This window comes from Microtus oregoni, unplaced genomic scaffold (genome assembly GCF_018167655.1).
Source record: "Microtus oregoni isolate MIOR12 unplaced genomic scaffold, Mior012 000016F_ref0000370, whole genome shotgun sequence".
NCBI lineage: Eukaryota > Metazoa > Chordata > Mammalia > Rodentia > Cricetidae > Microtus > Microtus oregoni.
This window is the reverse complement of record NW_024543075.1, coordinates 19,088,987-19,114,398: the sequence shown is the minus strand read 5'-3', so window position 1 is coordinate 19,114,398 and position 25,412 is coordinate 19,088,987. Positions and strand designations below refer to the sequence as shown.

The window sequence follows — 25,412 nt, the reverse complement described above, 5'->3', positions numbered from 1 at the left end:
TAAGAATAGAGTGTGGTACACTGGATGGGGTCAGCCTGAGGGAGCCTTTGTTGCCTCCAACCGTACACCACGGTTGACCTAAGGCTTGCTGAAAACTCGTGCATGTGCCTATCTGAGCTCTGCTTCCACACCTGCAGGTGGGGACGTGGCCCTGGACCCATTTTCTCTGCCGTGTCCACCTACCACACCAGGAAACTGTGCATGCATTACACACCCGGCACTAATCATTTAATCCATGTTACATATAAAGGGGCTAGGGCACAGAGAAGCTGTGTAACCTTCCGAGGGCACACGACTTTGAAAGCTGTTGATGAATGCACAGATCCTCAGGTGACTGCTTGCTGGACAGCAGGGTGACAGCCCCGTAGGAGTTTTTGACTACAGGGCCTCATCTGGGGCGACTTCAGATTCCTAGGGTCATCCTCCACCTGCTGTTCTTACCCACTTCCTCCAGAAGAGTATGGCTGGTCCTTAGCATCAGGACTCAGTTGCTCTTGGACAGGAAAGGGGAGGCGAACATCTACACCCAGGCGACCTCAGTTCTCTAGAAAGTCACCACCCAGCTGTGGTACTGGTGAGGAGCACGGGCCCTGCAGAGTGTGGGCTTTGTACCTCCACACACTCACACCACACACACACACACACACACACACAGAGTGGGCTCTGCACCTACACACACACACACACACACACAGAGTGGGCTCTGCACCTACACACACACACATACACACACACACACACACAGAGTGGGCTCTGCACCTACACACACACACACACACACAGAGTGTGGGCTCTGTACCTCCACACACACACACATACACACAGAGTGTGGGCTCTGCACCTACACACACACACACACACACAGCATGGGCTCTGCACCTCCACATGCTCACACACACACACACTCAAACTCATCCACACAGTGTTGTGGGTAAGAAGCATGGCCTCTGTCCTGTGGGGCAGACACTGGCCAGGCTGTCCCCTAGATCCACCTAGTCCCTTAGACCCTGCTTGGCCCAGATCCTGCCTCTGGGGGGATGTACAGAGTGGCCTCATCTGGTGATGGAGCCAGTGAGGGTGTTCACACTGTGGCTGCCCAGAACCAGACCAGGCGAGTGAGGCTAGATGGAGAAATGGCCTAGGGTAGTGCTCTTCAGATGTCCCCATGGCCCCTTTGTTCTGCTGGCTTTCATCTTCGCAGCCAGGAGATGAAGTTGGGGAGCACATGAAGGAGCAGGTGTGTGGTGGCAGTGTTCACAAGGAAGCCCCAACCCTGAGGACCTGCTACAGGCTGGGGAGTTTGGAGAGGGCTGCATGCCCACCAGTGCCCAGGGCTGTCTCTCAGCTCACAGCCCTGGCATACGGGCAGCTCTTGGCAGCCTTGTTTCATAGGAACAGCAACAACACCAATGGTAGCCAACATATTTGAGGCTGGCTCTCTGCCAGGGAGTTGGGCCTGTGGGGGGTGGACACTGGTCCTAATTTGCTGTAGGTGCCCTTCTCCCAGCACATTGCATGCTGGGCCATGGTTCTGTGGCAGGAAGACCTGGGTTCAAGTACAGGTTCCACCATCCTCTCCTCCCCAATCCAAAGCACCTTCTCATGAGCCACCCTGGCTGTGTTACCTCAATGGAGCTTAGGCCCTGACACAGGCTCCCCTGCACAGCAGTGGCACCTTCTTCCAGGAGCTGTCCCAGCACCCAGAGCTTGGGTCTCACAGTGCATCCCTCTCAGGAGACACTCAGCCAAGTCTCCTAGTGACCATCATTTCATGTACAGACTTAAGAGCGGGATGCACAGACCTCGGGCTGGATATCACTGGCAGGGACTCTTTCCCGGAACAATAAGCCTGCCCCTGAGTTCCAGGATGTGCTCTGCCTCAGTTGATTGCTCCAAAAGCATCTCGAAGCCACTGACTGGACAGAGAGCCATCCTCCACTCCACTCCTACCCCCGTCTTTGTGGTAGGACGGTCCCCTTTCTACCAGTCTGAGACTCTTCACCCAGCTTGATTCCTCCCTGGCAGAGGGAGAGGAAGAGAAACACCCCAGGCTGCCCTGTTGCAGCTTGGCCTACTTCCTCCCTCTTCCTGGTCACACAGCTTGGCTAGATCCACAGCCATCAGCAGACCCCAGTCCTCCAGGAAAGCGAAGGTGATAGTGCGGGAGCGGGGTGGAGAGTCGTCCAGGAAGGACTGGCCAGGGGACAGAAGCTGTGCTCCCTATGGGTCTGCATCCAGCCTTCCTGACTCTGTGGCTTTCTTGTATGGGGTTACGTGGGTAACCTCCTGGGATGGTATGTTTCTCCGCCGTGTTACCCCGTGGCAGCACCGTGTGCAGCTGTGTTCCATGTGTGCACGTCCTCTGGTGGGTGACTCCTTTCAGAAGGGGCCAACTGCAAGTGTGCAACGGGGCAGGATTCACACCCAGGCCTGTCCAAATGCACATCAGAGTGCTTGGTGCAGCCCTCACTTCCTCCCTTGCAGCAGCGGCTCCTGCCAGCCTCGTCCTCAGGCCTGGCAGCAAAGGCCCATGAATCAAGCTGACATTTCCATTACCTAGGAGATGAGTATATGACCGGGTCCGGGTGCTGCGGTGGGGGTGGGGTGGCAGGGTGCCCACTCATCAAGACCACAAACCAGGGAAGAAGTGGAGACTGGGACCTGCCCATCAGCTTTGGCCAGGGAAAACTGCCATGGGTTTGAGATGAGGGCATCAGGGAGCCTGCAGCCTTAGTCTGAGGATGGGGTTGTGTCGTGTACCCAGACGTAGGTATGGATGCTGTGCACTTCCTAGCGTGGTCTCTGTAAACTGTGAGCCTGGCCAAGGTCAGCTTCTGAAGCTCAGTGCCCAGATGTGGTCCAGACTTGGGAAGGATAACAGCTCAGAGTGTGGAACAACGATGCTAAGCCCGTTCAGACCAGCCCTCTGCCTCCCTTCCTGGACTCTGGGTGGTTTGGGGCCCCTCCCGGGTTTCAGACCAGATGGTACCTCCTGGTTGTGGCTCCAGGAAGGACACACAGTGGTGTTAACTCCCAGCAGGAAGAAAACCCTTCAGAAGGTGACTGTGAGACCCATGACATCACTAACCTGGAACTGCTTCCTTTTCTCTAGCCAGCAGCCTTCCTGCTGTACTGGGGGACAGTTGGGTTCCAGCCGCTTCCCTGAAGGACCCGAAGCCTCCTGGCCCCATGCTCATTCTCTTTCCCTTCCCTCCTGACAATGGCCCCCATTCCGATCACCCACATACCATAATCACAGACCACTTGCATGATTATTTATTTAGCATTTTTCTTTAAGCCAGCTCTTTCTACTGAAATGCCTATTATGGTTCATTCTAACTTGCAACGCTTGACTCTGGAGCGTGGACACGCCCACACAGTTTTCTAATACACATTTACATAGACACAGCTATTAAAACAGATGACAGATTTGCAACTAAAATCATCTCCTGGGCCTCCTGGGGCCCATGAGTGAATCACAGGGTCCCTGGATGACACCATCAAGACCTACAAGGTTCCTGGTGGTGGGCCAGATTCTCAACTAGTGACCTCGCTCAGGATCCCTCAGAGTGGCTTGCACTCACACAAGGCCAGTGTTGCAGCTCCCCGTGCTGGCCCTCTGGTGCCTTCATAGCTGTGCAGGGCTCTGCCCAGGCCAACTTCGTCTCCCCCACAGCTGCCCACACCAATCATGTGAGTGCGGAGTGGGAGAGAGGCGCCCTCAAGAGTGGCTGAGCACAGCACGCATGAACACAGAAGTGTGGGGTCCCCCCTTTACTCCCAGACGCTCATCTCTGCATTCCCATGTCCTCCTCCCACACCAGTCCCTCCTCTTGGCCCCTGACCCTCCTCCCACACCTGACCCTCCTCCACAACCTCTCTGCTCAGCCACAGCACCTTCTGTCACTCAGTGCCCTGAAAGGACCTGGGAGTCCCGCCTTGGGCATCTGCTCTAGTCCAGAGCTGGGGTGACTTTCAAGACTACACACCTTGGCCAGCCCCACTCTGCTCAGAGCCCCCAGCTGTCCTCAGGATGAACTATGGGCCCCTCCTGAAGCTCTTAGTCCTCTCTCCAGCCTCCTGCCACCCTCACAGCCCCATCTTCCTCCACACTTGTCATTTGGACCATTTGAAAGGCCTTTCCTGTCCTGCTCTGCCCTCCACAACCTGACACCAGCAAGATGGCTTGGGTGTCATTCCCTTCATCACCTATCAATCACTCAGGTGGTCTCCAACAGGCCCCGCCTCAGCCCTATGGCCCCATTTCCCCTCACTGACATGATGGCAGTGTGCTCTCCATGATCCAGACTCTATGTCACCCTCCAGCAGCTGTAAGAGGTAGATAGAGTGAAGACTCCCATCTGTAGGGAAAGGCCCCTGGGGCTGAGGAGAAAGGACCTGATGCTAGGCAGCCTGACCCCAGGGCGGGTACCACACCCAGCGCACACACACACACACACACACGCACGCACGCACGCGCACGCACACACACACACACATACACGCACGCACACGCACACACACGCACACACATGCACACACACACGCACACACACATGCACGCACACGCACACACACGCACACACACATGCACACACACATGCACGCACACACACACACGCACACACACACACGCACACACGCACACACACGCACGCACAGCTGTCATCTCCCATTTCATCACTTGTCTGCTTCTCCGGACATTTCAGTGGCACACAGTAGGGGGCACGTAGAAGACACCTGTATGCAGACAGTTGCATGGATGGGTAGCTGGGTGATGAAGACGGCTGGTACATGGGCGGATAACTGACAAGAGGAATGGCGATGAAGGATAATGGATAGGTGGATCATGGGTGAATGGATAATTGAGGACAGAGAGATGGATGATCTTATTCATGGTTAATGGATGGATGGACAGGTAGATGGATGCTGGATGGGTGGATAGGATGGATGGTTGGATAGGTGATGATGGATGCATGCTGCTAAATGGATGAATGAATAGATGGATGGATCATAAATGTATGGATGGATGTTGGCTAAATGGGTTGTGGTACAGGGATGGGAGCTGGGCAAATGATGGATCATGTATGGATGAGTGGGTGCATGGATGACGGTGGGTGAATGTTGGCTAAATGGATGGGTGGTGGGTGGGTGGGTAACGGCTGGAGAAGACCACATTCTGCCTCGCTCCGCCAATCTCTAGAAATCCTTCAGGGCAGGATGGGTCCTCTTGGGAGACTTAACTGGGAGCGAGTCTGATTTAAATTCACTCCCCCACATGTCAGCTCTAATCTCAAGCAAGAAACTTCGCTCTCTGGACCCCAAACTCTCACGGTCAAGACAGGAATTGTTTTTCACCAGGCAGATGAGCCAGAACTTTTATGTAAAGTGGCCACAGACACAGGGTAAAAGATCCCCAGAGTCAGGGTGGTGTCACATTGCTGAGGTTCCCGAACACATGTGCTCTCTCCAGCTCCTGGCCTGCTCCTCCTGCCATGCTCAGGACTCTGGTGCTCTGCCCACCTGTCTCTAGCCTGACCACTGCAGGCCATCGATGGATGTTTGCCCTGACTTCAGGGCCCAGGGCTCACACCTCCAGGGCAGGGTGATGATGAGGGAGCCAGCCCACACACAGCAAGAGAACAGGTTCAACAAGTATTTATTGAGCCCCTGCTGTGTGCCTGCTGTGACCCCTGCAGAGGCAGTCGCTGCCTCTCCATCAATAAGGCCTGCTCGCTGTCCCCACAGGGCCCTGCCTCTCTGGGCATCTGCTTGGCTTTGTGTCTGATCGTGGGTGTCCGATGTTCAATGGTCAATGCCCATGTCCTTCCTGGCTTCCCAGCTGGGTGGGGCTCTAAGCGTGGCGGTGGCTGCTGCCTCCAAGTCTCTGTGCAGCCCGTACAGTCCCTCTGGCCTGCCCGACCCGTCTGTGGGGCCCCAAGACCCAGGCAGCGGTGGCAGTATAGGCCTGATGTCTCCGTGACTGGAGAGCTGAGTCCACAGCACACACACCAGGCTTCCATGTCCTGTGGGAGGGGTAGTGCCAGCGATGGCAGAAAGGCAGGGGCTGGCTTGGGTCACATCACACCCAGTGCCCCAGGACCCAGCACTGACGGTTTAGCTCGGCTGCCTCATGAGCTGAGCTCCGTGGCCAGGAGTCCCCCATGTGTGGCTGGTGCCCTGCAAGAGACAAGGCAGACATTACTGACAGTGGCTGTCTTCCACCTCTGCCACCTTGGCCTCTGGCCCAGCCCTAGCTTCCTTCGGCTCCTGTCAACCCACCATGCTGCACTGTCCGTCCACAGACTCCCCAGCACACGGAACCCCAGCCTGTGCTTGCTGCCCGCCAGTGTATCCCACCAGCCCCCTCACACACAAGCCCGCTCACCCACCCAAACCCACGCATGCCCCTCTCACCCTCCAGCCCCCTGCAGTCCATCATTTCCTTTCACTCCTCTCTCTACACCCACATCTGCTGTGATCTAGACACTGGGGCGCTAACCCTTGCACCCACCGGCACACCCACCAACAGTCTGCCACCCTGTCTGCCCTAACCGTGTGTGTGTGTGTTCATAGGCTCAACAGTGCATAGCAGACTGACCTCCCATTCCTACCATCTAGTCACTCCCTACAACTGTCCCTTCAACCCTCCTCCCAGTAGGTTCACGGAGTCCTCCCTACCCCATTTACCACCCACCCACCCATCCATCCCAGTTCCTTACACTACCGTCTCTCCACCTTTCCATCCAACCATCACAGCCATGCTCCTCGTGGGCCCGGAGGCACCTCAGAAGGAGTGTGGGCCAGAAGGCACTAGGAGTGGGTGACTCCATACCCCCTAGGTTTCGTGCCCCACCCCAATAGTAAGTATGTATCAGTAAGCCCAAGTTAACCCTGAACACATTGTCCCCACCCAACCCCTGCCACTGCCCTGCATTTAGAGACCTGGAAAGGTGAAGGACAGCCCTTCCCCATCCCACACACTCCCTCCTGTGCCCAGTTAGCTCTTGGCTCTACCCCACCTTCCCTCAGGAGCCTCTTTGAAGTCCCTCTGATGTACCCAAGCCATCCCTGTCACTCATTGAGGACCACTGTCCAGTGTCCCAGCACCTGCCATCCAGCGGAATCCTGGAGGAGCCTGCCCTGACATCCTCCCCTGCCTGTCAGACCAAAATGCTGTCCCTATATTATCTAAGAGGGGACAGAGGTCCACCCCAGCTCAACAGCTGGGTCAATGAGGCAGCCATATGGAGCTAGACAGGCCAGTGCTTCCAACCGTCTCCATGAAGAGTCCCTGTGCTTTCCACTCTGAGCTCCAGCATACGGAGGCATCCTCCAGAGTCGGACGGCTCTTGTAGAGAACCCATTAGGATGAGATTCTGAGCAGACACTTGCAAACCTCTCAGGACAGAGCTCACTGCCCGTCCGTCCCAAGGCACTGGCCATTCAGTGCTGTTCTCTGGATGCAGAAGTTGGCACAGGCATGAGGAGGTTGTCATTTTGTTTTTTCGGCTTTTCTCCCCTTCTGTTTTTAATATTCCTTAATGTTACTGTTTTGTACATTTTGCTGTACATTTTTTAAAGGAGTGAAAAACATTTTGCAAACATTCTGGAATCATTTGGCCTTGGGGGAGGAACATTTGTTCTGGCCCCAGCTACCAAAACAGTTGCAGTCTTTGAATGAGCTTGTTGCCAACATAAAGGTGTTTGGTTTTTTTGTTTGTTTGTTTGTTTTTCCCTCTCTCTCTTCTAATGAGAAGCAAATATTTGGTGCATAGAAATCTTTGGCTGTTTTTCTAAATGAGTACTTAGAAATGACTGTAACTGCTCTCACAGGAGCCAGCAGGCAGAACGGCAAATGGGAACAGAGAAAGTGGGTCTGTGGTTTTGAAGGAGGAGCAGGCAGCATTCATCTCACTCCCAGGGATAAAATGAGGCTTTCTGACCCCTTGCTCTATGTGGCCACCCCCATCATGGACTGGGGCTCCCCTCATTCTCTCACCTTCTAGAAGGTGCTCAGGGCCCAGAGCCATTGGTGTTAGGTCTCATCAGCCCGGCAAAACCCTCCCTGACCCCCTTTTCTCCTTCTCTTCTGGTTCCTTCACTTGAAGAGCATCTTCAGCCACAAAGGCCTTGTGCTGAGATTTGGGGATCTCAGCTCAGCACTGCTTCTAGACCCAAGATGATGCCACAAGTGGGGACAGAAGCAGCCTGCTGCACTTCAGACAATATTACCACAGGAAATCTGGGTTCAGATCTTCCAGAAGGTTCAGAGACACTGAAATTTCTGATTTTAAAATAAAACTGTCTGGCTTTACATGATGACAATTAGCGTGTTTAAAGTATTCTCAGGGATACTATAGGCCATAAAGCCCGACTTCACCCAAGGGAGGCTGCCTGTGCTGCCTGACTGTTTCCCAGCCTGTCTTTGTGGACCCTGTCCTGTGGTTTCCCATACCCTGTCCTCTGCTGGAAATGCCCTCTGGTGTGTCACTGGACACTAACTATCCCTACCTTCATCCCGTATTTCCTGTACTCTCTCTCCTGGGAAACACTGAGATAGATTATCACTGTGTTGAGAAGCTAGCCTCAACTTTATGATCCTCCTGCCTCAAATTACGTTGGATTAAAGGCCATCACACACAGACCCTTTCTTTTAAACTGATATCAAACCACGGACACATGTAACATCTGACCTGTTCCAGCCCAAGCATCCGATCCCTCTGTGCCAATACCTGTTTTGATCTTTCCTGAGGGCAAAAAGGTCCATCTTCCTGCCCCAGGACTTGCTCACAGGATCAGGCTACATCTGCTAGTACAGCATGAGCTCATCAGGGTGGGAGGCCCTTCCAGACCAAGGATGTCAATGCTTCCAGGAATATGTGCATGGGAAAACTAGGGCACTCAGAAGGGAACTGACTTGCCCAGAATCGCTCTGTGACGGGTAGAATGTGGGCAGGAGGCTCCAAAGGTGGACAAGTGGCTGATTCAGTGGATTTTATAGTTGCCTACATTAGTGGAGAGCCTGGGGCATTTGGGAAGCAGTTTCTCTCTCTCTCTCTCTCTCTCTCTCTCTCTCTCTCTCTCTCTCTCTCTCTCTCTCAGGGGTGGGGGTGACTAAAGTGTGCAGCACCCACTGTCCGAGGTTCTGAAATCCACCTTCTAGGACTCAAGGCCGCCCTTTAGTCTCTAGTACCTCAAGCTAACCTCAGGCCCTAGCAGGGCTGAGGATGTAGCTCAGTTAGAAGAGCACTTGCTGAGGTCAATCCCCAACACCGTGTCAACTGGATATGGGGACACACACCTATAATTCCATCTCTCTGGAGGTAGAAGCATGAGGATCAGAAGTTCAAGGTCATCCTTGGCTACGTAGAGAGTTTGAGGCCATCCCAGGCTACATGAGATCCTTGTAAAGGAAAGAGAAAGACAGAAAGATAAAGAGAGAAAGACAAACAGACACAGATAGAATGTGTAGGGGATGATGGAGAAAGAAATTAAGGCTAATGTTGAGGCACCTGGCTTTGGTGACCCAGCAGCTAGAGACACTGTCACGCTCTAAATGAGCCAACATCAGTGTGGCCCTAACTCTCCATATGCCACTACCATGAGGGGGCTCCAGATGTACCGTGGCATCGGCAATTTCAGTCCCCATTTCCTCCTGTCACAGCAGGACAAAGGCCAGCTCTGCTGGTGTGCACAGTGGGCTCCTAGCCACTGCCTCCATGCTGATGGTACTTCTGCTGAATGAATGATGTAGGTTCAGGACAAAGAACAGGCTTACACGGACCCATGTGAGAGGGAGGGGAGGTCTGTGGAGGGTGTTTGTGCTGTGTCGGGGACCTTGTGCCTCTGAACTATCACTGACCCTGCTCCCTTCCTCATACCTGAGATCAGGCTGGGTCTATTTGGTGCATCTTCCCCAGAAACACCAATCCCTTGGATTTTTTTTATCAGGCACGTCCCCAGTGAGACAGGCACATATGGGAACGACTGCCTGCCTTCTAGATGCTTACAGGGAGGGGGCAAAGACAGGCACAGCTACAAGAGATGGCAGCAGCCCTAGCACAGCTGTCCCTGTCACCTGGGACCAGTTCCTATGATCTGCACCCTGTTTGGTAGGCACTGGCTGTTGCCGCACCCATTCAGAGCTGAGAGACCTTGGGGACATAATTTGTCCAAGGTGTTGGCCCTGGACTCACAAGTACCATGAAATCTTGATTGTCGATACACTAGACTGAGAGATGCCTAAGAAATTGGGGTGCTTGTGGGTGTGTTTCCAGAACCATTAGATCACCAGGGCTCTGACCAATGTGTCCAGTTAATTCACTGATGAATTAAAAATCTGCATAGACTATTGGAAGGGGTAAACTTGGGGAAGGTGGAGCCTGCTTAAAGAAGGTGGGTCATTGGGGCGAGCCATTCAAGGGTATGTTGACCCTAGTCCTGTACTGTTTCTATGTCCTTGCTGCCAAAAGGAGTGACTCTTCCCCCACATGTCCATCTACCATGATCCTCTGCCTCAGCCAGGCTCACAGCAACAGGGCCAAGTTGACATGGACTGACACCTCTGAAACCATGAGCCCAAATTAACCTTCCTCCCATAGGCTGCTTCTATATGGTGTTTGTCATGGAAATGGGAGTCTGACATGTCCATCCTTTCACTGCCGCAGCAGCAGATGGTAGCACATGGAGATACACACAGCTCTCGATGCAGGGATGCCAGGTGGTGGTGGCCATTCCCAGACACAGCAAGTGGACTTTGCAATAGCTCCAGATTCTACTGCTGTTTATTTACTGCCCTGTTGGAGGGCAGGGACAAATCATTTCAGGCAGAAGTGACAAGGTATCAGATAGATGCTTGGCAGGCTGGAAAGCGTTTAAGAGGTGTGAGTGCCCAGCAATCTTCCCATTGGGGGAAGATAAGCAAAGCACAGCAACAGAAGAAGGGGTGACGGCACCAGGTGCAGAGGCCCACTCTCCCCGTCTCTAAGGTTTTAGGAGTCTGTCACAAGACATATCATACTTTACAAGCAAGGCTTCTACACCTCTCCAGCCAAGGAATTGACTCTCCAGGGAAGTGTACAGATTCTTCTGTTTGCTTGGCTTCTGAGACATAGCCAGACACTATGTCACCCAGGCTGGCCTCAAACTTGTAATCCTCCTGCCTTATCTGTGCTTAGTCCTGCGCTGCAGCAGCCTGTGTTTTAATGAGAATCCCAAAGTGTTTCTTGGCAACAGGCATGGCTAGAATACTATTACCTGGGAACAAACATCATACAAATAGGAAAGCATCGGCATTGGCTAGCTTAGAGGTGGTCAGGCTTGTGACTGTCTCTAGAGCCAAGTTCCTTTATGGCAAGACAGATGCTTCTGACTTCACAGGGACCAAGCAAGTTAAATCGTTACCAGAACTGCAGGGGGACCTGCTGTGGGGATACGCTGCGCTACCACTGTTGGTACGGGGTCCTGCATTGGCAATACCAACACTCTGGTAGGGAGACAGTGGAAATAAGCAGTTAGCAAGGGGCTCAGAGAGAGGGAGTGAGCCACAGACGAGACGGAAGAGGTTTCTGGGGAGTGCTGTGTGCCACCCTTGCCGCAGGCAGGGAGGGGCCTGGCTCTGGAGCTGGGATGATGAGGTCAGGTTAATGTTTCGTGAAGATGGATGAAGGAGACTGAAGCAAAGATTCCCACCTTCACGCTGCTGAGTGGCCCAGCCTGTGACCCCAGGCAGACGGCTGCAGGCAAGAACCGCTCTGAACTGGGTCCGAGACCAGTGGACCCCACCGGCAGAGGTGAACTGTTTGGAAGGCAGACTTATTGGGCACACACCTGTCGTCCCAGTTCAGATAGTGGAGGCAGGAAACTTGCAAGTTTGAGGCCAGCCTGGGCTACATAGGGAGATGCTGCCTCAATACAAAACGTGGAACCCCAGCTTGAGCCCAGATCATTCTTTGTTCAACTCTCCACCCCAGTGTGATACCAAATGGGACCCCTGACCTCCAGATGGCAGGTCTCCTAGGTCCTCAGGCTGCATGCCCGTCTGTGCCCAGCAAATTGGCCTTGATATTTATTTTGAAAATATGGTCTGGTTTGCTTCCATTTTAATAACAGGAGGGACACTGGAAGTGTTCTATTGAATTTGATTTTGATCTAATCAAAACGCCAAGTTGCTCTGGGCCCACAAAAAAAATCTCCCTTAAAATTCGCTCTGCTGTTCTGAGGGCAGCTGTAGACAAAGCCCATTCAGACAGCGTTCCCACCAGCTGCCTCTGCGCCCAGCAAGCAACAAGCTCGTTCGGAGCCCTGCCTTTCAGACACACCTGGCAAATCAAACACTTGTCCCGGGCATCATACTTGACAGGAGCCAGGAGCTGCAACCCCGACTGCCCCAGAGGACGACACAGACACCCAGATCGGATGGCAGCATCGCCTCCGTCAAATGTCACAGCTGATGTGCTCCTGAGCTAGCTGGTGGGCTGGTGGCACTGAAAAGCCCCAAAGGTGGGTTTCAAAGGCAGCCTCTCCCCAGGAGCAAAAAGACGGTGGCAGTTTCTGTATCATAGAAGGACGGAGGGGAAGAAGACAGCAACCTTGGCAGCAGTCAGAAGTAAAAGAAAGTTTATATAACTCTTCATGTCAGAGTAGCTGCTCGGGGAGGAAGCGGCGGGAGACACACAGAGGTGCAGGGGCACCGACTGAGCCCTGACGGTGCTCACCGACCTGGTCTATAGACACAGGCAATATGGACAAGGTGTTTATCAGAGAGATGTGAGAAATGGGAGCCACGTGCATAACAAAATGTTAAGCTGGAGAGGGACAAATGCTGAAAAGAAAAGAGCTTTAGAGGGGGAGCACAGGTATACCAAGACCCCCAGAAGGGAAAGAGCTTGGCATGGTGTAGCTATTGCCCAAAGTGGCAAGAGGGAAGGGAGAGAGGAAGGTGGGGAGATGGGGGCTCTGGGGAGCCCATAGGGAGCAGAATGTCTACGTGCCAGGCTGCGTTTCATTACAGACTAGATAAAGTGAGGTCACTGCTCAGCAAAGTTGCCTGGTAATTCTTCCTTCTTCAGCCCTCTGGATGGATCAGTCATCAGAGAGCTAGCAGGCAGGAGCTTTTCAGAGCGCACGCAGCAAGTGTTTAATAACGTGGCTCCCTGACACCCTCCTCCCCCATGCCTCCTGCCGACAAGCTGTCCCCGGCAGGAACTGAGCAGCTGCTTCACAAGGAAATATTGCAAAACTCGCCCAGGCGGTTCCAAAATATTTTCTGGGCAGCAACCCCACAGCCGCTAAGAGGCCGGTTCTGGGGACCGGCTGCTTCTCTAGGCTGTTAGCACTTTGTTCTTGCTGGGCCCCCATCCTCAGGACCCCGCCTGGGGAGACGGGTCCACACAGACGGTTCCTCCACACTACTGAGCCTACACGCCCTCTGATATGGCCCGACTATATGATGTTGGATAAGCCCCAGTCTTTTGATTGGTTCAGACAGAGTCTCACTATGCTGGACAGGCTGGTCTCTAACTTACCATCTTTCTGCCTTGAGCTATGAATATTGGGACGGCAGGAATGTTCCACCATGCCTGGCCAGAGCTATTTTTAGCCTCCCCAGGATTCCTTGTCTTGTGTGCCATGGGGTTAAATTTACTCACAGTGAGTGAGAGAGCTCATCCTCTCTAGCCCCTGGGCTGTGCCCGAGATAAGGTGGCACACTCTGATGTCACTGGGGACATCAGCAGGGACCCCACTGTGGCTCTCGCCACACTATGCAGTAACAGCATGGATCTTGCCTTGCTTGTCTCTCTGTGTCTGGGGCCCACAGAAGTCCATGAGTAGTGAGAGTGAGTGGATGGATGAATGAGTAAAGGAACAAGTGAATGCCTTTTGATCATCACAGAATCCGTCTCTTCAGATAAACAGATTCCTTCCTTGGCTATCCATCCTCTGTACTCTGGTGGTCCCCAGAAGCCCCAGGAAGGAGTGCAGCTATCTCTACCAACTGCCCTGATGAAGGACACATGGCCAGAGATGTCGGGCACTGGGCTCTTTTCTCCCCCTGGGAAGCCAGGGTAGAGAAAGTCTTCCTACTTGCTTCTTGGAGCCCTAGGGCACAGCTCCCCGTACCTGCCCTTCTCCACAGATGACCTTGTAGTCCCTCAGTGCCAGCTGCCCAGTTTGCATCCCTCCTATGGGCCTGTGATCTCCTTCCATCCGGCCTCTACCTCAGAGATGCCCACCCCCACAGCCAGTAGACTCAACACCCACCAAGCCTCAAGGTTTCTTGGCAAACTCTCCTGTTGGCAGTCACACACACCTTTGAAGGGTCCCACAGGATTCTGTGCAGCCCCACGGCTCCTTTCTCCCTGCCCTTGCTTCAACTTGTGTGGTCATGGGGGCACACCTGCCAAGCGCCTGGAAGCTAGTTCATGATTTTACATTCTGGCAGCCACCTTCAATGACCCACAGAGCTCTTGCCACAGCTGGGGCAGTACCAGGCCTGTGTCACTGCTCTGATGTTCTCTGCTAGAGCCAATGAGTTGCCGCTTCCTTGAGTCCCATCCCCATTCCAACTTGTGATGTCTGGATTCCCTAAGCAAAACAGTTCTGCGGATGCAGCCTTGTTATTGACGTTGTGAGTGTGCATGTATGTGTGTGTACATGTGTGTGCATGAATCTATGTGTGAGTGTATGAGTATGTGTGTAAGTGTGCAAATGTGTGTGAGTGTGTATGTGTGACAGCCTGTGTGTGTATGTGTGTGTGAGCATGTGTGTGAGAAAGAGAGAGAGAGAGAGAGAGAGAGAGAGAGAGAGAGGAGAAGAGAAGAGAAGAGAAGAGAAGAGAAGAGAAGAGAAGAGAAGAGAAGAGAATATGGTGTGTGTCCGGGTCTGTTCCCATAGAAGCCCAGTCTTAGCCACTCTGACAATGTCATCAAAAAGCTCTCAAATCCATGCTTCTCTCTGGCCACACTCAGACCACTGCCATGTCCCCTAGGAAAGAGGGACTTACCCAGCCTCCAAACTGGCCTGCCTACAGCGTGCACTGCCCTCTACCTCTGGCTCTGAGCTCACTGCAGAGGCATGTGCACGGAGAGAAAGGCTAAAGGCAAAGGTAGACAGGTCAACAGAGACCTTCAACAAATAAGGTGGAAAGGGAATCCAACAAAAGATAGATGATAGATAACAGGTGGAGAGATAGATGAGAGGTGACAGATATATATATGGATAGAGATAGATGATAATGATAGACAGATGATAGATAGATAGATAGATAGATAGATAGATAGATAGGAAGATGATAGATAGAGATAGATTACGATAGATAGATATAGAGATAGATGATAATTAACTAGATAAATAATAGATAGACAGACAGACAGATAGACAGACGGACAGACAACATAGATACATTGAGACAGAGGATGTGAATGAGGAGAACACTGAGGGTCAAGGACTCGGGCTTTAGACTCAGCTCCCAGCATAGTGACCCAGGTATATATGGAAGCCTCCAGAACATCTTCAAAGGTCTAAGAGGTTTATGCTGACTGGCACGGCTGTGTGGCCTGCAGCAACTCACTCTACCTCTCTGAGGTTAAATTTGCTCCTATGCTAAGTAAGCTTCTTGACAGTGGGAGTGAGGGGTCAGCAGGGTCATGAGATGAGGCCTGAAAAACACCCATGTGGAGATGGAACGGGCAGAGAAAAATAGCTCACTGGGACGTAACTCCCTCACTTGCTATCTTCACCGGCAGTCGGCTCACTGAGATGTAACCACCTCACCTGCCATATTCACTGGCAGTCGGCTCACTGAAACGGAACCGCCTCACCTGCCATCTTCAGCGGCTTGTTCTCTTCTGATGTGAGAAAGGCCCTCAGCTCTGCCTCCCTTCGATGGCAGGAGCTGACACTTGTTCTTACAGCTGCCCAGCATCCTTCCTAATATGTCTGTCCGCATGAGACAGATGAATGCACCTATATCCCCCAAGCAAACCTGTCCCTCCCTGCCTCGGCAGGTCCCACCCAGGGCTAATCTCAAAAGCTGTTGGTGAAGTCAGGCCAGGCCTGGGGCTGCCGGCCTCAGCTTAGTCTGTGATGTGTGTCTAGGGGAGGATGCTAGCATGGGGTCCCAGCCCCGTCAACACAGTAAGCACTTACGGGTGGGGTATCTCTCATGGCGGCAGGCGAGGCGGAAGTCTTCGTCTTCACTCACATCCCCCTTCTCAATCCTGGAAAGAAATAAGAACACCACAAAGCTGGAAAGAGGGGACAGGCAGAGCTGTGGGCACCCAGGGCCAGAGGAGCACAGTGCCCACTTTCTACCTGTGCCCACAGATCTTTACACAGGCCCTACGAGATGGATACCACTTTCCCATTTATGGATAAGAAAATGAGGCATTCGGGGGACAACTAAAACACAAACTATCAGTGAGCATTCACATGGCTAGGACACACACACACACACACACACACACACACGGAGGATAGGGAGGGAGAGGGAAGGGAAAGAAGGAGAAAGAAAAAGGGGGAGTGGAGGGAGAGAGGGAAGAGGGAGAAAGGGGATCATACTATACACATATATAAGAAAAATAAAGTCCTGCCAGTAGGTTGGTTGTTGTCAACTCCTGGCTGAGCCCAGTGGGTCTCTGCTTGGCTATTGATGGAAGCCAGCCATTAGGAGTTTTAAACCCCTTGTGGGCTAGCCTCGCACTCTCTCCTCATTTCCTCCCTTCCTCCTTCCTTTCTCACACAGTGCCAGAACCCGGCCTTCAGTTCTTGAAGCAACTATAGAGGCATTAGTGTTGTTATTATGAGCATAGCAGAGACCACAGTGTAGTGGCTGCTATCACTAATACAGCAATGACCACTGTGTCCACCAACACATAAGGAAAATGAGGTACAGGGTAGCTGGGAGCTGTAGGGTCACACTGCCTTGTCACTGATGAACTGAACACCACAATTCGCCCCCACCCCAGCCCCAGTGTACCAGGTCTCCAGATGTCCAAAGTCTCTCTGCCCCTGTATTTTCCTGCTAGAAGCAGACACTCAGCCCCAAAGGGCTGCAGAAGGGTGGTCAAGCCCTCACCCCAACCGGCCTTAAGGCGTAACCCTTCCCTTTAAGGCACAAGCTCTGCTGCAGCCCTACAGAGCCTGTGGATACGGCGCTTCGCTGGAGACTCTGCCAGAACGGACTCTGTGAGAGGAAACCCGCTCTATAGAAGGGCGGCACAGGAGGCTGAGGCATAGAGATCATGAGTTGGAAAGCAAGGCACCACCATCTCAACGAAGGTTAAGAGGAGGAAGAAGAAAAGTGAAGCAGAAGAACGTGGTGCCGAGACCCAGCAGGCTAGGCCTTGACTCCCAGGTTGTCAGGTCCGGTGCCACCTCAGCCTCCAAGCCCCTGCTGTCCTCACACAGCGGCTGCTCCGAGTCACAATACCCCCCCCCCCCCCAGGGACTTCAAGCTCTTGTTTGAAAACAGCTGCAAATGTCACAAGGTGACCCATCTTTGATTTGAGTAGAAATTTCCTGGGAGATACATCGCCCTGTGTTCACCTTTTAAAGAATGGCAGGCGCTGTCGCAGGAGACCTAGAAAGTACCATCAAGAGCTGACAGGGCCTCTGTGGAACCTGTATTCTGGCGGGTGGCAGGCGGGACCGGGCACCTTGGATGTGGCATATGCACCCTTCTGGGCCTCAGGTCCCCTGGGTTGTGTCTCCACCTTGTTCTGATTGCTTAGATTTGCAATGTCCCTCGTCCTCCCCTCTCTTCCTCCCTCTGATGAGTAGATAAATACTAGCTTTTGCTTAAGGCTGTGGCCAGCGCTGGACAAATTCATCAGTTGGTCCAGAATTTCCATCACCTCTTGCCCCGTAACTGTCAGTCGTCCCTCATCTCAGCAGCAGCACACTCTGTCACTGTGAAGGTCCAGTCACACTGTCACTGTGAAGCTCCTGTCACAGACAGGCACTTCTTTGCCATGTTGGCCCGTGTGCTCTTCTTCCACCCCAGTTAGCTCTCTTGCTGACATTTGCCTCAAGATTCTTGGCTTTTGTTTGTTTGTTTGTTTTGTTTTGAGACAAGGTCTCATTACATTAGCTGGTGTTGAACTTGAGATTCTCTCGCCTCTGGCCTCCTGAATGCGGATGACAGACCTGCTCTTCCTTGTTTTGAAGGCAGCAAAGGAAAGACTTAAAATTGGCAAGGCTCTGGTCCAGGGTCAGTGGACCCACAGGCAGCTGCAGCCTCCTGCCCCAGAAGCCACTGAGTTACTCTACCTGGGCCCAAGGGCAGTCATAACTGAAGCTGAGAGCCGTATCCTGAAAGTGAAGGAGTCACAGGGGAGGGTGGTAGTGCAGAGGTGCCAAGACTACCCATATCTGGCTCTCTAAGAGGAAGAAGAGGCCAGAGCACTGCAGACCTCTGTGGACCGAGTTTTCTCATGTGGCCAGACAGACGGGGACCCATTATCAGCTCTGCCTCATTCCCTCATGCTCTCTATTGCACAATGCCCCATCAGCGCCATCCTCAAAGCCAGCTTCCTTTCCCTGACCCAGTGTTTCCAGCCACTGCCTCCATCTGACCTATCTTTGAGAAAGGCTTCTTTCCTCTCTGTTTTCAGCATGCCTTGAACACCCTCCCCACCAATCACCCCTGTGAGTGTGCACAGATGGGCTTGAACCTCCCAGCAATGCCAGCTGAAGAGCCTGCACCGGCGCCATGTCTTTTCTGTCGCTCTGACGGTGTTGGCAAACAGCACTGGTCTACAGGTGACACTTTGAGCAGCTGCCTGTCTGCTGGCCCTTGCTGGCCACATCGCCTCCTGGGATCCTGAGAGTGGCTATCTGCTCTGTTTCGCAGTCTAGTGATTCCTAAACTTAAAGGGCACAGATGCCACCTGAAGATGTGACTATGAGACTCTGAGAGGCAGGTCTTGAGTGTAGGGCTAGACTATGCTTTTCTCACAGGCGCCATGGAAGCCCATACGGTGGTCCCCAGATTCTGGTTGAGTCTCGGAACATCTGCTAAGCCTGTGTCTTAGGCTTTGCAGAAAGGAAGTCGTGGGGCAGGGACTCTCTCCAACACTTTCTCTCCCCAGCTCCTAGAAGTAGATCGGGGGTTCAGGAGGTGGCCATTTCTTCCAGATGTTGTCTCCAGATGTTCCTCCCACCCTTCCTCCATTGTTTCCTGCCTTAAGGATTACCCTCTGCTCTCTGCCTTCCCTTCCAGTGCTGCTGTAGATCAGCAGTGTCGATGATGTCATCCTTGGAGCAGGGTGAGGATGTGGTTGTCTCCTGGGTGTCATCCCTAAAACCTGGGGACCACAGTCCTCCCAGGAATAACAATTTTAAGGGTACCCCAGCCCAGAGCAGTAGCTGCAAGGAGTCACTGGGAAGTCCCATCAAAGCCCCTTCAAAGGAATATGGGAAGGTAGAGCCAAGACTCAGAAGTCACAGATCCAGGAGACACTCTCAGAGGACAAAGAGCACACTGATTTTAAATGACCAATTTAGAAAGGAATGAAGGATAGAATTAGAAGGAATAAATGACCCCGTAGATAGCAAATTAAGATTCCATAACATTCCACCAAAAGGGCAGTTGCAAGAAAGGGGGAAGTAGATGGGTTTTAAAAAGATGTTATTTTCTACTTTTTTCTCCTTTCTTTTGCATGATAGAGTCATTTGGAATGTAACAGGAAAGAGCAGTTCCCCACAGTGCTCACACTCTGGCCTGGTCTTTAGGGGTGGTTAATTTTGTCTCGTTTCTACAAAGAGGCCTGCAGATGCCTTGTGAATGACAAGGGTAGAAATCATTCCCCCGAAATACAGGAACTCCCCAGTGTCAGTCCCATCAGATCACCAATTCTCCATCACACCTTCAATCTCCACAGGCTTCCTCCCACCACAAGGCCCCAAGGACAGTGTGATGACCTTCTTATTTGTAGGAGAAGACCCCTCCACCATCATGGGGAGTGCTTCCACAGAGGAGGGACACGGCAGTCATCAGGCAGGGATGCCTGTGGTATGATCATGCATTCCTGCTCGAATGCCCAGAGTGCACGCAGATCAAAGACCCTGGGCAGGAAAAGAAGCAGGCAGAACACATGGGACATTTCCATGATGTTCTGGGGACCCTGGAAGCCCAGTTAGTGATCTGGATAGAAAGGTGGGTTCATTATTCTGATCACATAAGAGTGTTACGGAGCAATGGCTGCTGGAAGAATAGATTCTAGAGTCACAAAATGGCCAGGAAGACGTGAGGGGATTGCTGGATTCACCCAGGTGAGTATGAGGTGACTCAGCCTTACCCCAGTGACCAAGGGTGGAAGTGGGAGGAGAAAACTACAGTCACTCCCACTTATCTACCGGAAGCACCCCGAGACCCCAGTGGGTCCTGAAGCCCAGGACTTTGCCAAATCCTATACAGCAGACTGTTTTCCCTCTGTACAAACCCATGAAAAAGTTAACTCATAAATCAGGCACAGTGAGAGAGTAACAACAAGATCTGGTAATAAAACATTAAAAACCTTTATTTCAAGACATAATCTCACTATGTAGCCCAGGCTAACCTTGAATACACAATCTTCCTGCCTCCATCTCCCAAGGGTTGGAATTCTAAGTTTGTGTCTAGCTAAAAATAAAAGCACCGAGAACAAGAAGAAATTTTAAAAAAACTATTTAAAACTTGGTCCAGGTCTTTAATTCTAGCACCCAGGAGGTGGAGGTAGGTGCATCTCTACGTGTCCAAGCTAGTCTGATCTACAGAGAGAGTTCCAGGCTAGCCAAGGCTATAAAGTGAGATGCTGGGGGGGGGGGGTATTTAAAGCTTATGGTGTGATGGATTCTGTAAGTTTCCATGTGTTTCTGTGGCTCCCTAAAGCTGCAGAAGGGGCATGTAGTGAGGGATGCTGTGGGGGTTTAGTCACCAGGGAGTGGAACTGTTTGAGAAGGATCAGAAGGATTAGAAGGTGTGGCTTTGTTGGAGGAAGTGTGTAGGGGGTGGGATTGGAGGTTTCAAAAAGCTGACACTAAGCCCAGTGTTTCTGTTTGCTGCCTATGGATCAGGCTGAAGCTCTCAACTACTCTTCTAGTGCCAAGCTCCTGCCATGCTCCCTGCCATGACAATCAAGGGCTAAGCCTCTGAAACTGTAAACCTGCCCCAATTAAATGCTTCCTTTTGTAAGCATTGCCTTGATCATGGTGTCTCTTCACAGCAAAAGAGAGAGGGGGGACTAAGAGAGAGGCCTAGTGTAGCTGTGGGGAGAATTCACTGTCTTGGGGTGAAGAAGAGTTGTGGGACCAGGGGCCCATCAGAACTTGACCATTCCAGCACACCTTTAACCTCAGCACTTGGGAGGCAGAGGCAGGTGGATCTCTGTGAGTTTGAGGCCAGCCTGGTCTACAGAGTGAGTTCCAGGACAGTCAGGCTATGCAGAGAAAGCTTCTCGCAAAAAACAAAACAAAACAAAACAAAAAAAACAAAAACCCAGAACAAAACAAAACACACAACGCCCCCCCCCAAAAAAAAAAAACACCAAAAAACAAAAACAAAAGTAGGACTTGGTTATTCCATGTTTTCACCAGCTGGGACACCTACAAAAAGAAACGTGCAACCAGGACAGAGAGACAGTAAACTGGACTGGGTTTGGAGGGCAAGCACAGTGAGTGAGTTTGGCCATGTTGATAAAGATAACTTCGAGAAGCTGAAGTAAGAAGTACAACAGCAACAAGAAGTGGGCTCCTGAGATGTGGGGTCCTTGGCCCTGTGGTCACTGGGGGAAGAATAGGATGGCTGAGCCTGGCCCAACAAAGAGGTGAAGGAGGGCAGGAAACGAGAAAGCAGACAGTCCCTGAAGGGTCCACGCTCTTCTGGTCTGATCTTTGTGTGTGGTCAGTTTTGCCATGCTGTTGTGTTTCAAAGTCCTACAAACACCTTGCAAATGGAAAGGCTAGAAATCGCTCCCTGGAAAAGCATTAGGAAGCGTAGGAGGGGGACTGATGAGCGGGATTGGCTGAAGGGAGGGTCTACAGAACCCAGGCAGCATATCTCTGAAGTCAGGGCTGGGCGATTATGCCACATAGAGTATGTTGAACTGTACTGAGAGCGCCTCAGTGGGTCGAGGAGGGCCTGGGAAACAGATTGGTGTGGGTAGAGTCATGAGTGGGAAGTGAGAATGGGAGAGAAGCCTTCAATGCATCCCAGGAGCGAGCAGAAGAAGGGACGGCGGTGGTGGGGGCGGGCTCAGCACACCCTCTGGGACGGCTGAGCTGTGTGATCACTCGGAAGGCCGAGGCTCCCTGCGACACCCAGAACAGCTTGCTTTGTGAGCATCTGGGAAACTCAGTGAGAGCTGGCTTCAGGGGACGGGCTTTTGCAACTGTTTCTACTCCATGTGACACACAGAGAAAGGAGACTTACTTAATGTGGCCACACTGGGAAGAGGCGCTAACACAGAAAAACTAGGAGACACACAAACACACACACTCTAAAAGTATCTACCTTTGAAGCCCTGTGGCATGAGGTTTTTCTTAAGTTTAGGATGGGATATATGTATAACTAAGCAGGCCTGGTCAAGGTGTGGTCTGTCTCTCCATCACTGACCCATCATTGTCTGGGCTCTGGTCTGATCTGGTCTACAAGGTGTTTGATAGGCCCACAGTGCCCTGTGACATCTCTCCTGGGAGACAAGCTGCTCCCTGGCTGCACTAGACTTCAGCATGAGATTCCCAGGAAATTCCTTGGGGCCCATTCATTGCCTTAGTGAAAGGAATGACCCGGTGTCTCTCTTCAGAGTCCCTTCTCTTCTGCTAGGATGGCTACAGGAATAGAAAACATTCAGATTGCAGGATGCCACTGGCCTCTTCCATAGGAAGGGGTATGAGTCCCCCTGCACAGGGGAGGTCTCAGAAGTGAACAAGGAGCAAGAGAGGATATGTTTACTAAATTTGGAGCTCTTGTTACCTACTGACCAGACTGGGAGGTAGGACACACACACATTCCAGCCAGACAACAGAACTCACCAGAGGTGAAGCAACTTGGTGGGGGTACTCATAACTGGGAAATGCAGGGTCATTCTATTTATTTTCATGTGTGTATATACATATTTATGAAATATGAATATATATACATATATGCATATATTTATATTGAGACAGGGTCTCACTATGTAGACCATACCGGCCTTGAACGTACAGAGCTCTCCCTCCTTCTGCCTCCCAAGTGCTGGGACTAGACTAAAGCATTTGCCATTACATCCAGCTCTCTCTTTTTAAAAATGTATTTACTCTTCTTTTTAGACTGAGTCTCACTAAGTTGCCCTTGAACTTACTCTGTAGCCCAGTAAGGCTTCGAACTTGCCATCCTCGCCCTCAGAAGTACCCGAGTTTATAATCTGTGCCCAGCTTGCAGACTGAATTCAAAGTCTGGTTCCACAAGGACTCAGGACTCAATGCAGGCTCCGAGCTAGAAGGGTGGCTGCTGTGGGAAACCCCGGCTGACCTGCTTTTAATTAACAATACGTGCATTGCAGAGCCCTTGTGGCTCCAGGTGCTGGGACACGCTGGGAAGCAAGAACAAGCTGCCTTCAGAGGGAGAGGCTGACGCACAGGCAGGGAGCAGAGGCATAAGCGTGTGCCTGCGTGAGTCATCAGGACAGTGGAGAAGCGGGAGGGGAGCAGGTGGCAGGAGGCTACCTCGAGTTGGGGCTCCCGGCTCCTTGCTTCTCACAGGCTGCTGCACCCACAGGGAGGTAGGGTACTTGTTCAGCATGGCTGAGTTCTCTCCAGGCTCTGACCCCAACAGGTCTTATTTTCTCTCACATGCTGTTAAACCAAATCTGAGCATTTAAGTATTCAAGGGACCCCCGCTCTGCAAATATCTGCGCACCTCCAGCAGCTCCCACCCACTCCCCAGAGGCCAATTAAGACTCCCTCCTTGGGGACAGCAGGCAGCCCTGACAGCAGGAGTGCTGAATTCCAGAGGCTTCACAGACCGGGGTGCCCACTCCCAGCTGCCAGTGATCAGGAGGCTGCATCAGCTAGCCTGCTGGCATCCTACTACTCCTACCCAGGAGAATGCTATGTGTTAACATGTGGGCACATGCATTTGTGTATATGTGCACACACACACACACACACACACACAGCCTTCGTATACCAGACCCTGAACCCAGTATTATCACAGGGGAGCAAAACGTTAGCATTTCCAGATGCCAAGGGCTCTGGATTCTCTCTTCGTGCGCAGAAGACCTGAGTTGCTGGGTGCCCAGGGTCAAGTTACACAGAAGTAGAGCGACAGATCAGCCCATGACACCCTTTGCTTCTCATCAGTCCTTCTGTGTGCCTTGCTGTCCCTGCTCTCGGCTGCCCTGCCCTGAAAAAGCCATGCAAAAAACTCATCCGCTCTGAGCTGCTTGTAGGCAAAGAGCAGTACAAAAAAAAAAAAAAAGAAGAAGAAGAAAATAGAACGGGGCAGCAGAGCTGAAACATTCTCCTTGGAGGGAAAGGAAATCAAATTTGATGAACCTCTGCATAATGTTAAGTTATGAATGTGCAAAGTGATATTCCGCACATATGCTGTGAAGCGCTCATCGTGGGTCTGAGCAGTCCAGGGCTGCAGGAGCTGGGGCTAGATGAGAAGCGGCTGCCCGGGCGAGGTATGCATGGTATGAGCTGCACCCTCAGCAGTACAGGGTGCAGTTTCCCCAGGTTGATTGTATTGAAGCGCCATAAAGCAGTTGCAGTGCTAATGAGGCACGGGGGCGGGGCGGGGCGGGGGCGGAGCTTCAGGTCATTCACCACAGCTTTAAGGGAGCACTGTCCCCTTCCAGTCCTGACTATGGATACCTGGGCTGTGACAAGCTCCTGACCATGCCGGGGAATGAATGGTCTCCTCCCTGCCAGGACACTGCAGACAAGGAGGCTGGAGTTAAATGCTAAGCAAGAGGGAGGCAGCATCCATGCTTCTCTAGGGTCGCTGGATCACCAGGAAAGCACCTCATGAGTTCCTAGTAGGTTTCAGGTACAATCCTGGGGGTCCGGGTACTGTAAGTGGCACACGGGTGATACTAGCCCCTAGCGTAGGTATGTGGGGCACACATGCAGAGAAGTGACCGGAAAGAGGGGTGAGCTCTGGGGTAGGGAAGTCTCTGAGCGCCCATGGGAGAAAGGAGGAGGCAGAGAAAGGTCTGGAATAATCAGAGATGGGCCCATCCTCCGTCATTTGGTATTCATGCTCTACCTCTGCCTGAAAGTGCCTCATTGCCCCTCTGGTCCTCCACATGCCCTGAGGGCCTGCCTCTGGGGGCACTCAGTCCTACCCACTGAAAAGTATTGCTTTTACCTCATTCTCTCCCCTCCCACCCCTTCCTACACCCCCATCTCACCCTGCACCCAAAGACCAGGTATGGGACTCACCT

At 52.3% G+C, this 25,412-nt stretch overlaps 1 protein-coding gene across 1 annotated transcript in view; it reads right to left on the bottom strand.

Annotated features, from left to right (window-relative positions):
• Positions 1–4,550: 4,550 nt before the first annotated feature.
• The window catches only part of Gsg1l (GSG1 like), a 190,765-nt gene continuing 169,903 nt past the window's right edge, over positions 4,551–25,412 (bottom strand). Inside the window, exons 6-7 of the mRNA XM_041667253.1 lie at positions 16,153–16,223; positions 4,551–6,180 (exon numbers count right to left, since the gene is read on the bottom strand). Coding sequence (XP_041523187.1) covers positions 6,083–6,180; positions 16,153–16,223 — 169 coding nt within the window. The 3' untranslated portion in view covers positions 4,551–6,082. The remainder of the gene's footprint in view (positions 6,181–16,152; positions 16,224–25,412) is intronic.